This window comes from Teleopsis dalmanni, chromosome 1, assembly GCF_002237135.1.
Source record: "Teleopsis dalmanni isolate 2A chromosome 1, ASM223713v2, whole genome shotgun sequence".
In the NCBI taxonomy this organism is placed as follows: domain Eukaryota; kingdom Metazoa; phylum Arthropoda; class Insecta; order Diptera; family Diopsidae; genus Teleopsis; species Teleopsis dalmanni.
In genome coordinates this window covers 217,848,086-217,862,848 of record NC_051846.1, presented here as the reverse complement: position 1 = coordinate 217,862,848, position 14,763 = coordinate 217,848,086, and the positions used below count along the sequence as shown (strand labels likewise).

The following is a 14,763-nucleotide window of genomic DNA, read 5'->3' as shown; positions in this document are numbered from 1 at the left end:
ACTTTTCCCATTTTATTAATAGACCGTGATTTTCGGCTACGAATAACACTTCTTTAAGCTTCCTAACTCCATCTTCTTCATCATCAGCGGGGATGATCAAGTCATGCATATAAACCAAAACAATCTTCCTTTTTATTAAATTTTGAAATATCGTATTTATATATCTCTGAAATGCCGCAGGTGAATTACATAGACCAAAAGGTACTTTGCGGAACTCGTACTGTCCATCTGGTGTGACAAACGACGTATATTTCATACTCAATTCATCGACATCGACATGAAAGAAACCATTACATAAGTCTAATGTAGTAAATACAGTTGCGTTATATAATCCTTCCAGTATCTCTTCGATATTTGGCAGAGGGTATCTGTCACGAATTACCTTGGAGTTTAGCTTCCTATAGTCGACGCATAATCGGTAACTGCCATCCTTTTTCCGCGCTAACACTGGTGGGCTTGCGTAATTCGATGAGCTTTCTCGAATTATTCTATTTTCTAACCATTCCTGAATCTGAAACTGAACGAACTCCCTTTCTGTCTGTGCTAACCTTCGTGGCTTTTGAAAAATTGGTTTATCGTCTTCCAGTGTGATATGCATTTTTATATAGGACTCCTCTGGTTTTCTTGGTGAATATAGTTCTATAAGTTCTTTTACATTTTACATCTTTTACATTTATGTTTGAAAGATCTTCCGCATCGGTGACATCAGAAATACGTATTAAATTTATATGTGAGCCCGCTTCAACATCGTCTCTGGTCTTGTTTTTATATGTGACGATTTCACCTTTGTCTATTAGAACTGTTGCACATCGCAAAAATCCCTTACCTAAAATTACGTCAGTATTTACCCAAGAGTCAGGTACTACATCAAAATTCAAATTATAATGCTCTGAATCTACAATTACATCGAGTTTCACAGATCCTTTCGTTAGTTTGTTATTGTCACCAAACCCCACAACACTTGTACCTGGTCCATTGAATCCTTCGACACTCAAACATTCTGTTGCGCGTTGTGTTATTATATTAATATCACTACCAGTATCTACCAGAGCTTCGAATGGCTGCTCCAATATTTGAATTTTTAATGTAAAATCCGAGAGCTGAACTCTATCAATTCGTGATGCTGCACCACGCGCTTGATTTGGATTTTGTTGGCTTACAGGCCGTCTAAAATTTGTATTATTTGGACATATTGTGGCAATGTGACCAAATTCATTACACTTGAAACATCTTCTTCCTCTTCCCCTATCTGGGCAATGTTGTGTTGTGTATGACACCGCACCACAGTTATTGCATCTTTTATTGACCTGATTTCCACTATAATAATTGTCGTAATTATTTCGACCTTGGCATCTTTTTTCCTTCTCCTGATCGGCCTTAAACTTTTCATAAGCTTTGAGGTTAATTTTTAGCTGCTCAAGACTACAAGACTGAAAGAGTGTGGCCTTGTTTAGTGAACTATCCGGTATGCCTGCTATAATGTACTCAATTAAGTGTGTTTCTTCCACTGTACCTCTAGAAGCAACTTTTTTCATTTTATAAAAATATTCCAAGAATGATTCGTTACTTAGCTTTTTCGTATTTTCCAATTTTTTGTGCAAGTTTTCCGATTCCTGGCAACCAAATTCGGTTCTGAGAGTTCGTTTTAATATCTCCCAACTGTTGACGCCAGTTTCTGCTTCTACGGCCAACTTTGCAGCCCCACGTAATAATCTTTTGCAATATAGGAATCTTTGAACTTGATTCCATTTACACACTACCGAAATGCTTTCGAAATCAAGCAACCAGTCCTCTATTTTTTTGTTTGACTCACCATCGAACAATTCTAACGATTCTTCGACCTCCTTAAAGTTTATATTATTTTGTACCGGTTCACTTGACATGTTTAACGTTTCACCGTCCGCCGCGTCGCTCTCGATCGTATTATTATTGTTCACATTCACTAATTTTTCTTCTGTATTGAGTGTTATTTCGTTATTTTTTAATTCAGATTTCCAATTTTTCTCTGAATTTTCCATGAATTTCTCTAACCGGTCAATTAAATTTACTTTTAAATTATACCAATGTGGTAAGCCGTATTTTCTTAAAAGTTCTTGCAATTGCTTAGTGGTTAATTCTGATAGCGATTCGCGCAAATTTTTCATTAGCGATTTTTTCAGTTTTTTTTTTCTTTTTGACCGCTTATTTATTTATTAATATATACACTTCAAGGTCGACTATTTTTTTTGTGCACTTCTGACACCATGTAGTTATTTTCTTTGAAAATAAAAATGCAATATTTTTCGACACTCTTTTATTTAATTTAACTTAATTTAATTTAATTTAATTTATTTAACTTTTATTTAATCAAAAAAAAACTTCTTTAATAATAACTTCTCAAAAACTTATCGACTTCTCCAAAACACGTGTGTCTTCACCAAAAAACTCTTTTCTTCTGTCCTTTCTATTTTGTTTTTCGTTTTTGTTTTGATTGATTTAACTCTTTTGCTCACATTCGTTCGTTCGTTTTTCGTAATCATTACGATTTTTCCTGCCTTATCTGCATATATATAATAATTTTAATTTAAAACATTCAGTGTTTTATTTAATTTCTTTTTTTTTTTTTATTTATGAATCAAAACAATTTTAAATAATCAAATTAAGACAATTATACATAAAGTTTACATTATCCCTCTGTTGTGCCTCTATTAGTTTTGCTCTTTAATTTAGTAGAGCAAACTCCATTACAATTATTTATTAATAATACAAAAAATAATATATTTATTTTTCTTGAACGGCTCTTCGTTTTTACATTTGTCTGTTGGTGCAGTTGTTGTTGTAGTTGTGGTTGTTATTGCTGCTAGCTTTTTCCGTTCTTGCACCCATCCTGGGTTTTGGTACTACAGGAATAGCTGTGAGTTTTGCTTTCAAGTGCCGTTGTTGTCTGGCACGATATTCTGCAATGGTGAGTCATTTTGGCCCTGGTGCATTGAACATGTGTTATTTTTATTTTATTATATTTATATTTTATACATGTTTTTAAAATAACTACAATTAATCCTGCACCAAAGTCACGGTCGCCAAGTAATAATGTTAAATTTTGAAGGATATTAAGTCGCCGATATGATTTGGCGTTCCTTCTTTTAATATAAATTTTTACTTCAAAAATAAAAGAAGGTTTTTTAGTTGAGAACTTGGTGCGCTTCTTATGAGTGCATTTCTGGTTCTGATTTTTATTTGAATCTTTACTTTCGACTTAACCTAGGTACATAACGACGCAGCGTATGTACTTTCTTATTTACTAAATATTTTATATTTATATATATATTTTGGTATTATTTATTTAAATATTTTATATGTATTTTTTTTTAAGTACAAAACGGCGCAGCGTAAGTACTATACTATTTAATAATTTATTGCTAAGTAAGCGTCTTCGATTCCACTGTTATCGGGTACGCTTACTGTTGATGTTGTTGTATATGCGGTCAATGCCTGGCAAGCATATGGTTAACTCGAAGGCAAAGTGCCGCCGATATGTGTGGTGTCAAATTCCTTGTGTGGAATTATGCATTTGTTTGTAAACAATGCAATGCGCTTGGAAACAATTAGTGTATTTTTATATACACTGCGCATTTAAATATAGAACCACTTATTATTATATTAATTGTATGCATTGCCAATATAACTAATGCATATACATTACATTATAACAAAATAGAAAAACCTGTGCGAAAAACCCAAACTATTTTTAAACTGTTTTTAGTATGTAAGATCTTTTAAAAAACGAAATTATACAGAATAAAGTGAATTATCTTGTGTAAGCGAAAGGTTGTATTTTTTCTTCAATGTTGAATTGTGAAATTATTAGTACTATTTGGAAACTGGTATAGAATAATTTAATCCATATCAAATTTTTTACATCTTATTGCTCTGACAAACTATTTATTCTGAATTCTTTTTTCATGGATGGATTTATATAATAGATAAAAATTAATCTTATAAATTGCAAAACCATAACTATTTTTTATTTCTTAGATTAATTAAATTCATTTAATTTTTTTAATACAATGATGTTTTTACTTTGTTGACATGTCTTTCGGTTAATATTTTCTTATGCGGCTTACATCATCATAGCGTTAAGACTGACATGTTACCAGGACGTGCAATCAGCCGATTATATATTGCAAATGCTAACCGGCAGGATACAGGAAATTATTCTTGCATGCTTGGTACTGATGTAACAGGCACAGTTTTGGTCCACATCTTAAATGGTAAGAAACTGATATAAAGTGAAAATTAATTGGATATTAATTTATGTCTCTTGATAATAGGAGAAGAACCCGCAGCTATGCAACATGCCACTGCACAGAGACAGCAACATTCATTATCGCTCATAGTATATAACTTATTTTTAATAGTTTTCCAAAAACGATGACGAAACATATGGATTCATTAGTATAGAATTAAGATATAATTTTTATGATTTACAAGTAAAATAATATATAAATTTTGAATCGACCATATTCACAAACTGTATTCAAAACATATAAAACCGTTTATAAACACTTATTTGTATTAAAACCATTAAGGGGTCTTGCATTTAAACCCTATTTAAGCATTAATTCCCTAAAAGTGGTCCGTGCCATTTACATATTCTAACAACAACTGTTTTAGGCTAGTCATCTGAAGTCAGGATAGCTGGTTTAATCCTGTCTGCTACTACTGCGACATCTTTACCTTTTATGCTGATGACGTAGTTATTCTCCTTGCAATCAACAATTTGGTAAGGACCATCGTAAGGCTGCTCGAAAGGTACCCACATGCGGTCGATGCGTAGAAAGGTGCTGCGCACAAACACCGGTTGTTAACCATGTCGCAGTCCAGGTTGAGTTCGTATTTTGCCCAAGTTTTTGCGCAGTAACTTCACTATGGTTGTTTTGCTTGGTTTGATTTTTACCAATTGCCCCAAAACGTTAAAAGAGTTGCCGAATAACTTTTCCTCAGAACTGGTAGTTATGTTTGCTTCGGCGCTATTCTAAGACCCAACATTATGAAAGGAAAGATTTTTGTTCAGTTGCTGGAACCGTGACAACGTATGACTGTATTATGACTGAGTATTATATGACATTTATCACTAATTAGCAAAGGGTCTGACATTATAAATTTGCAGTAATTGCTTGTCGGAATTACTTGGTCCTGTATTGCAATCATGAATGCCTCAGTTTCAGCAAATAGGGTTCTACATGTAAGCCATTTGTACGACATAATTTTATCGACATTGTCGGCGTTAGTGGATCTATAATATCTTCCATGTAGCTTGCTCTTTACACTGCCGATCTTGTGCTTTTCTTTCAAAAGTTCCTTCCAAATTTAATGGTGTGTAATGCTTGCCTGCTTCGGTTAAAATTTTAAACAAGATATAATTTTCTGCATTCTTTAAAAAATATTCTCTCATTGATATAATTTGATTGTCATGTAGTTCTTGCAGATCAATAAGGCCTCTACCTCCTTCCTTTCTAGGCATAGTCATTCGCTCACAACATGACTTTGGATGGTGGAATTTGTATTCTGTGAGCATAGTTCGTATTTTTCGCTGCATCGCTTGTATCTCAGTCGTTGTCCATTGTATTATTCCGAAACAATAAGTCAGAATGGGAATAGCAAAAGTATTGATGGCTTTTATCAAACATTTACCCTGCAGATTCGTCTTGGCTATCTTATGAATACGTCCTTTAAATTCACTATATACTTTATCTTTTACAGCTTTGTGTGCTATTCTTCTGCTTTGAGATACACCAAGATATTTGTACAGTTCGTCTTCTTCCATGTCTTTAATAATCGATTCATTTTGCTCAAAATTTTCGAATTTAACGATTTTTCCATGAACAATGCTGATTTTTCTGCATTTTTCAATGCCAAACTTCATTCTAATGTCATTACTGAAGTCCTCGACTATTTTAATAAGCTTATCTAAGGTTTCTCGCGTCGAAGCATATATCTTTAAATCATCCATATACATGAGATGATTTATTTTACATTCTCGAGAATTGCCTTTAATTTTGAAGCCATACTTTGCGTTCCTTAAGAGATTACTAAGTGGATTGAGCGCCATACAAAACCACAAGGCTGACAGGCAGTCACCCTGAAAAATTCCTTGTCGAATACTTATTTCATCTGTTCGTATGACACCATTTTGAGTGAACATTTCTATGTTTGTTCGCCATCTCGTCATGTTGTGTTCAAGAAAATTAACAATAGTTGAATGAATACCGTATATATTCAGGACTTCAATCAGCCAACTGTGCGGGACACTATCGAAAGCCTTTATGTAATCAATAAAACACATGTGTAGGTTTCTATTTTTCTTAGCTGCTTGTTCCAATATTATTTGGTCAATTATTAGTTGTTCTTTACATCCTTTTGCGTGTTTTTGCATCCCTTCTGTTCTATGCACATTATATCGTTTTGTGTAAGGTATGTATTTATAAGATCGCTAATACAAGCAGTCAGTATCTTATATATTGTTGGGAGACAATTTAAATCCATTATTCTTCGCCATTAGATATGTTTTTCCTTTCGTAAAACTGATTGGAAATGTTGCAGGGTTTTGTAGACATTCATTTAAAAGTTCAGTTGATTTTTGATGGATTGCAGTAAATCTTTTAAACCAAAAGTTTTGTATGTGATCTGGTCCAGGAGATTTCCAGTTGTGTGTTTTTGCTATAATTCGTTTGACCAGATCACATGTAATTAAACAAGTTGACATTTTTTTTCTTGATATTTTCTTATTATTATTATTATTATTATTATTATATTATTATTATTATATTATTATTATTATTATTATTATATTATTATTATTATTTATTATTATTATTATATTATTATTCATTATATTATTATCTATTATTATTATTATTATTATTATTATTATTATTATTATTATTATTATTATTATTATTATTATTATTATTATTTTTATTTAATTCTCCTTAATGGGTTTTTTGGTAAGTTTTGGTGGCCTAAGCCAGTACAAAATATAACACAATATCTATATATTTATTTAAACTATTTTAACTAGTATTTGATTGGTATTTTAAATTAATTAATATTTAAAAATTTGCGAGTAATATGACAGGAATCAATTATAACACTTTTCTGGATGTCATCAATAATTCGCTGGTTTAATTCAAGTCTTCGAATATGCGACAATAAACTTTTTGGCGTTACACCTTCAGCACTAATTATAATTGGAAGATTTTCAATTTTGTTAAGGTTCCAATTACGTTTTGTTTCCACAGCTAATTCTGCGTATCGACTACATTTCTCAAAATAAGTACGATCCATGTTTTTGGTCATTGGTATTGCAACATCAATGAAGAGTCCTTCTCGACGTCTTTTATCAACAATAATTATATCTGGTCTATTGTGCAACCTCGTGTGATCGGAATAAATAGTTCGATCGTAATAAATTTTTACGTCTGGATTATCATATACTGCTTGTGGTGTATACTTATAGTATGGAACATTTTCTCTATCAATAAGTCTATATTTATTGCATATTTGCTTATGTAAAATATTAACCACGTTATTGTGTCTCTTTGTATATTCTCTTTGTGCTAAGCATGTACATCCTGCCAGTATGTGATCTACAGTTTCCGTTTGTTCTCCACATTGCCGACATTTATCACTAATTAGCGAAGGGTCTGACATTATAAATTTGCAGTAATTTCTTGTCGGAATTACTTGGTCCTGTATTGCAATCATGAATGCCTCAGTTTCAGCAAATAGTGTTCCACATGTAAGCCATTTGTGCGACATAATTTTATCGACATTGTCGGCGTTAGTGGATCTATAATATCTTCCATGTAGCGGTTTGATTGCCCAAGCTTGCTCTTTACACTGCCGATCTTGTGCTTTTCTTTCAAAAGTTCCTTCCAAATTTAATGGTGTGTAATGCTTGTCTGCTTTGGTTAAAATTTTAAACAAGATATCATTTTCTGCGTTCTTTCTAAAATATTCTCTTATTGATATAATTTGATTGTCGTGTAGTTCTTGTAGATCAATAAGGCCTCTACCTCCTTCCTTTCTAGGCATAGTCATTCGCTCACAACATGACTTTGGATGGTGGAATTTGTATTCTGTGAGCATAGTTCGTATTTTTCGCTGCATCGCTTGTATCTCAGTCGTTGTCCATTGTATTATTCCGAAACAATAAGTCAGAATGGGAATAGCAAAAGTATTTATGGCTTTTATCAAAGATTTACCCTGCAGATTCGTCTTGGCTATCTTATGAATACGTCCTTTAAATTCACTATATACTTTGTCTTTTACAGCTTTGTTGCTATTCTTCTGCTTTGAGATACACCAAGATATTTGTACAGTTCGTCTTCTTCCATGTCTTTAATAATCGATTCGTTTTGCTCAAAATTTTCGAATTTAACGATTTTTTCACGAACAATACTGATTTTTCTGCATTTTTCAATGCCAAACTTCATTCTAATGTCATTACTGAAGTCCTCGACTATTTTAATAAGCTTATCTAAGGTTTCTCGCGTCGAAGCATATATCTTTAAATCATCCATATACATGAGATGATTTATTTTACATTCTCGAGAATTGCCTTTAATTTTGAAGCCATACTTTGCGTTCCTTAAGAGATTACTTAGCGGATTTAGCGCCATACAAAACCACAAGGCTGACAGGCAGTCACCCTGAAAAATTCCTTGTCGAATACTTATTTCATCTGTTCGTATGACACCATTTTGAGTGAACATTTCTATGTTTGTTCGCCATCTCGTCATGTTGTGTTCAAGAAAATTAACAATAGTTGAATGAATACCGTATATATTCAGGACTTCAATCAGCCAACTGTGCGGGACACTATCGAAAGCCTTTATGTAATCAATAAAACACATGTGTAGGTTTCTATTTTTCTTAGCTGCTTGTTCCAATATTATTTGGTCAATTATTAGTTGTTCTTTACATCCTTTTGCGTGTTTTTTGCATCCCTTCTGTTCTACGCACATTATATCGTTTTGTGTAAGGTATGTATTTATAAGTTCGCCAATACAAGCAGTGAGTATCTTATATATTGTTGGGAGGCAAGTAATTGGACGGCCATTTGCTGGGTTTCCTTTAAATCCATTATTCTTCGCCATTAGATATGTTTTTCCTTTCGTAAAAATGATTGGAAATGTTGCGGGGTTTTGTAGACATTCATTTAAAAGTTCAGTTAATTTTTGATGGACTGCAGTAAATCTTTTAAACCAAAAGTTTTGTATGTGATCTGGTCCAGGAGATTTCCAGTTGTGTGTTTTTGCTATAATTCGTTTGACCTGATCACATGTAATTAGACAAGTTGACATTTTTTTTTCTTGATATTTCTCTTTCTCTTTTTCAATCCAAAGAGCGGATTCATTATGTTTTTGTGTATTGGACCACAGTGAACTCCAGTAATTTTCTGCACTATTCTTACTTGGATATACGTCGTCTGACGTATTGGCATTGGATCGTATTTTTCTATAGAATTGCTTTTCGTTGTTGTTAAAGAGTCTATTGTTTTCTCGTCTTTGATTCGACAACTTGTATTTACGCTGTCTCGCTACTTGTACACATAGTTTCTGTTTTATAGTGTCTCTTGTGTTAATAATATTCGTGTGATTTGTTTCGTAGCGTGTGTGAAGATTGTATGTTTTTAATATCTTATTGATCCTGTTTTTAAGTCTTCTTGTAGGATTACCTTCAATGTACTTATTTATTCTTTCTAAGTCTCCTCTTAAATGATCAATTTTAATTTGTATTCTTCGTAGCGTATTACTCTTATTTCCATAAATTGCAGCTCTTCGTGGTCCATCTCTGGGTTGTCCTATCTTGCATCCCATTGTAGTAGCAATTGTTATAGCTGATACATATACAATAGTATGTAATTCTTGCAAATTGCTCACATTGTTCAGTTTTGTCAGGATCGCATCATTGTTAAGTGTTTCAATAAGAAAACTTAGCTTCTTACTAGTATTAATTTTCGGAATGCGTGGCCTTAAAAGAGGGTTAAGGTTACTGTAAATGTCAAATTGTTGTTCAAAAATCTCATTTAAGCTATGCTGATTACTTCTAAGTCTCATTTGTTCATTACTTACATCTTCCTGCTGATCCGTGGTTTCATCGACATCAATTAAATTTACATTTAAAGCAGGAGGTGGTTGTTCATTTTCCACTTCTATCGTATTTACATTATTACGTGTTCCTGGTACATGTACGTTTGTAGAAGTATTAGTTGATTCAAATTGCACTTGCTCATTTTCTGCAGTTTCTGTCGATTGATCATTACTTACTTCGGCAACCGATTCTTTGATAGCGTTTCGTCTTGATTCTGGTATAAGATTGTTTCTATGAATAACCCGTACTTGATCTGCTAGTCGCTGTTCGGATACATTATAGTCCGGATGGTGCCCAACGAATATTGTATGTAGTGTAGTTCGATATGCTGTCATATCTCTTTCATTGTTTGTAGCTATATAGTAGGCGCGTAATAAATCTTCATTTATAGTATAAGTCCATTTTCTGCGCTGTCGTGGTCTGCCAGCCACGGTAAGAGCTATATCGGAATGTATATGCTGTTCACCGGACTGCAAAGGTGTTCTATTTCTGTTGTTCTGTGGCATACTTGTCGAACAGGACCCAGGTACCAAATCCTGCACGCGAGAGTTATGCGATCCCGACGCGGTGGGGTTATCCGATCTCCCCAGATTTACATTATTTTGTGACTGCATTGTGTACTATTTGTTCACACCTCGTAGTACACGGGGTGGTATTTTATACCTACTACCAGGTATATCGTCCAGCCGCTCCTAACATGGAGTCAGACACTGACCTAAAAGCCGCCCATTCTGAGTCAGTCGCTTTAGGTTTTTTATTTAAATCCCAGCCGCACTAAATAGCGAAAACAGACGTTGAGATAGAAGGGTTTTTTATTATTATTATTATTATTATTATTATTATTATTATTATTATTATTATTATTATTATTATTATTATTATTATTTTTAATGTTATTACTAATATTATTATTGTGATTATTATTAATGTTATTTTCATTATTATTATTATTTTTATTATTATTATTCTTATCATCATTATTTTTATTATTATTATTATGATTATTATTATATTCATTATTTTTGTTATTATTATTATTATTATAATTATTATTATTATTATTATAATTGTTATTATACTTATTATTATTATTATAATTGTTATTATAATTATTATTATTATTATTATTATGAATAATATTATGATTATTATTATTATTATTATTATTATTATTATTATTATATTATTATTATTATTATTATTATTATTATTATTATTTATTGATTCAAAAAAATTCATACAGCACTTTCATACAGTTCAGATTAAAAAGACCGCCTCTACATTTAAAAAGTAGGCTGGATATGTGCTGAGTGTTTTCGAAATAAAAATTATGCATAATGTCATATTGTAGCTGTGGGTACATATCATGAGATCCCGACCTAGCATTCGCAACAAAGGAGTCGTGTTCACTCCGTTTATATACAATTACAATATTTTTATGCAATTGTTTAAGATCCATTCTCCTAAAACTGGTTATTGAAACACCTAGTTCTAAACACATATGTTCCCAATCTTTGGCCCAATATATACCTTTGCTAATTATAAGTTCAGCTAATATTCGAGGAAGCCTTGTGGGGGGACATTAAGAATTTTGCTTACATATGTCTAACAACTGTGTCGGTGAGCCTGTTTCTAAGTAGAGCATATAGTTGGGGGTGTTGGGGGAGAACAAAATCGGGCTGACCAGACATCCTTGTGTAACTTTAAATGAAGAAGTCATAAGATTACCGTCCTTTACGCAACTGCTGGTATTCGAGTATAATTTCATTAGTGTGGTCAAATACTTATGAGACAAACCTAAAATAGCTAATTTGAAAAATAAGACATTCCTAGGTGTAGTGTCAAATGCACATGTAAAATCCACAAAAAAGGCATATGCTTTTTTATTGTTATTTAAATTTAAGTGTAAAATAGAGGTTAGATTAAAATTATTATCAACACTTGAGTAAGATCTCCGAAAATCGAACTTGGTATTCATTTAGTATATTATTGAGCTCAACCCAGCTATTCATACGCGAAAGTAATATACCAGCAAATATTTTATATATAGAGTCCAGCAATGATAATCCACGATAATTTGAAACTTTATTGGTGTACTACCACGTAATCTGAGGTGGTATCAAATAATGTATTTTCTTACTTCGTTACACTGACTATTAGGCACATAAACCAATAATCAGGTATTTATGACGAAAGGCTTGCAAGCACATAAACCGCTAGCCAAGTAAGTAAATAATTTTTTTTACTTGCTATAGTGGTTAAAAGGCACATCTACCAATAACCAAATTTTGTTTTTGAAGGAAAGACGATTGTTTTCGCTCTCGAGTTTTATTATCAATATTGTTACCTTATATGTATAGTATAGAATTACTTACTAAGCATAATAATATTTACAATTATTGATAACTAAAATAATAATTTAAATTTCACATATTGCTGCATAAGCATAAATACAATATGTGAAGCTATTGAACTTATAAACGTAAACAATGTATTTAATATTTACAATATTTATTTGCTGCATAAGTGTAACTACAAGCGAGCTAAAATATGTTAGGTTTGTTAAACTTAACATTCTGCCCGGCTTGAATTACGTTATTCAAGAATGAATCTATGAGCAATGATTGATTTGATTTGCAATGCGTTATGTGTTTTTTTTTAAAAATCAACAGACAAAATTTTAAAATAATTACAACATTTTGTGGATATATAAATACACATATAATTTTTAAACAATAAATAGTTATACAATATTATATAAACTTAAAAATATAAAATTTAGAGTTTATAGCATCATGAGACTTTGAGAAGCTATGTAATTGTTTCAGGCTCCAAAGTAAATCTTGTTCGTGGCATCGCGTTTGGTGTGAGAGTTTGTGTTGGCTGATTGACTTCTGGACGCTTTACCTGCTTTATTTTCCATACCATCCATATGATGGCTCCAACGACAAGAATTAGGGTTGTGGAATTAATTGCGTAGTAGTGCATGCTGTCCGTCTGTAGTTTGTGTGGTAATTCAGCGAATTTTTCATCTTTCAGAGTATTGTGAAGTAGCTTTAACTGTTTAAGTTCATTGCTGAGATTCAATGAACTTCCTTTAAAATTTGACCATAATTCTGAGTTATTAATGACAGGTATCTCACCAAATGCAATGTAAGATTCATACATGGTGTCGGTAAGCGTTTGATGTGTCTGAATTGTAGACATTTGGTGTTTGAGTACACAGAAGTGTTGCACCTTGTAGTTCTAAATGAGTCGTGATGCCCTTACAGACGGCCGTAACTGTTGTATTGTTTTTTGACCCGAATATCCATTTGTTGTTTATTCAATGTTGTATATTTTTCCTTTGTAATATTAATGTTGTAATTGTTTGGGGAAACAATGTTGAACGTTTTCTCTGATCCAAAATTTGTTGTACTTCGATCTTGTATATTCGAAGTCCCCAAAAGTTTATACAAGGTGAGATGAAAAAACTGCAACCAACTTCAGACTGCTGTCATTTCTAAACCGCTCGTCCCACAGCTGTCAGATTTATTCTAGTGACAGCTCATTATATTGTTTACAAGCGCACAAAAGCATTTTGGTGGGAATTTTTCAAAAAAAAAGTTATTTGTGATGGAATTCAAGCGTGATAGTGTGATTGCTTTGCATTTGGCTGGAAAACCACAAGTGGCTATCGTTAGAGCCCTCCAGCATTTAGAAGTGAATAAATGTTTTGTGTCTCGTACCATCGCTCGTTACCATGATACTGGTAGCGTAGCCCGACGTCAAGGAAGTGGACGAAAAAAAACAGCAACATCGGCAGAAATGGTTCGAAAAGTGAAAAAGCGAATTGAACGAAATCCGCGTCGCAGTGGACGAAAAATGGCTCGTGAGCTGAACATATCGCAATATGCCATTCGGCAAATATTGAAAAATGAGCTTGGACTAAAGCCATTCAAGTTCCAAAAAGTGCAAGATCTTACTGATGCGCAAAAAAAAGTTAGACTCGAAAAAGCTAAAGAGTTGTTTCGCTTGGCCGAAAGTGGTGAACTGCCGAATTTGGTTTTCTCCGATGAGAAACCATTCGTTATCCAGCAGTTTGTAAACAAACAAAATGATCGTGTTTACTTGCCAGAGAGGTCAGCTGAAAATTTGCAACTTCGGTTGGCCATCACAACTCAAAAGCCGGCCATGGTGATGGTGTGGGCCGCCATAACAGCCGATGGTCGCTCGCCGCTCGTATTCATCGACCGTGGTGTCAAATTAAATGCGCAAATCTATCGCGAAAATATTTTGGAGGGAGTTCTGAAGCCCTGGGCACGCAAACATTTCGGCCGCAGACCTTGGACATTCCAACAGGACTCAGCACCATCGCACTCAGCACGCGCCATCCAAGAATGGTTAAGAAATGAGGTTCCTCGCTTCATTTCCACCGCACAATGGCCACCAAAATCTCCGGATGCCAATCCGTTGGACTATTGTGCCTGGGGTATTTTGGAAAGCAAGGTTGGAACTAAAAAATACCAAAGTGTCGATCATCTCAAGCAAGCGCTTCGCCGAGAATGGGACAAAATACCGCAGAGCCACTTTCGGGCCAAAGGTGGCCAATTCGAACAAATCTAAACCGATTCTCAAATTTGATGT

General features: G+C 33.3%; 1 protein-coding gene across 1 annotated transcript; it reads right to left on the bottom strand.

Annotated features, from left to right (window-relative positions):
- Positions 1–8,309: 8,309 nt before the first annotated feature.
- On the bottom strand, positions 8,310–10,751 carry LOC119667319. Its single transcript, XM_038076609.1, has one exon. The coding sequence runs from the start codon at positions 10,749–10,751 to the stop codon at positions 8,310–8,312; it is 2,442 nt and encodes an 813-aa protein (XP_037932537.1).
- Positions 10,752–14,763: the final 4,012 nt, after the last annotated feature.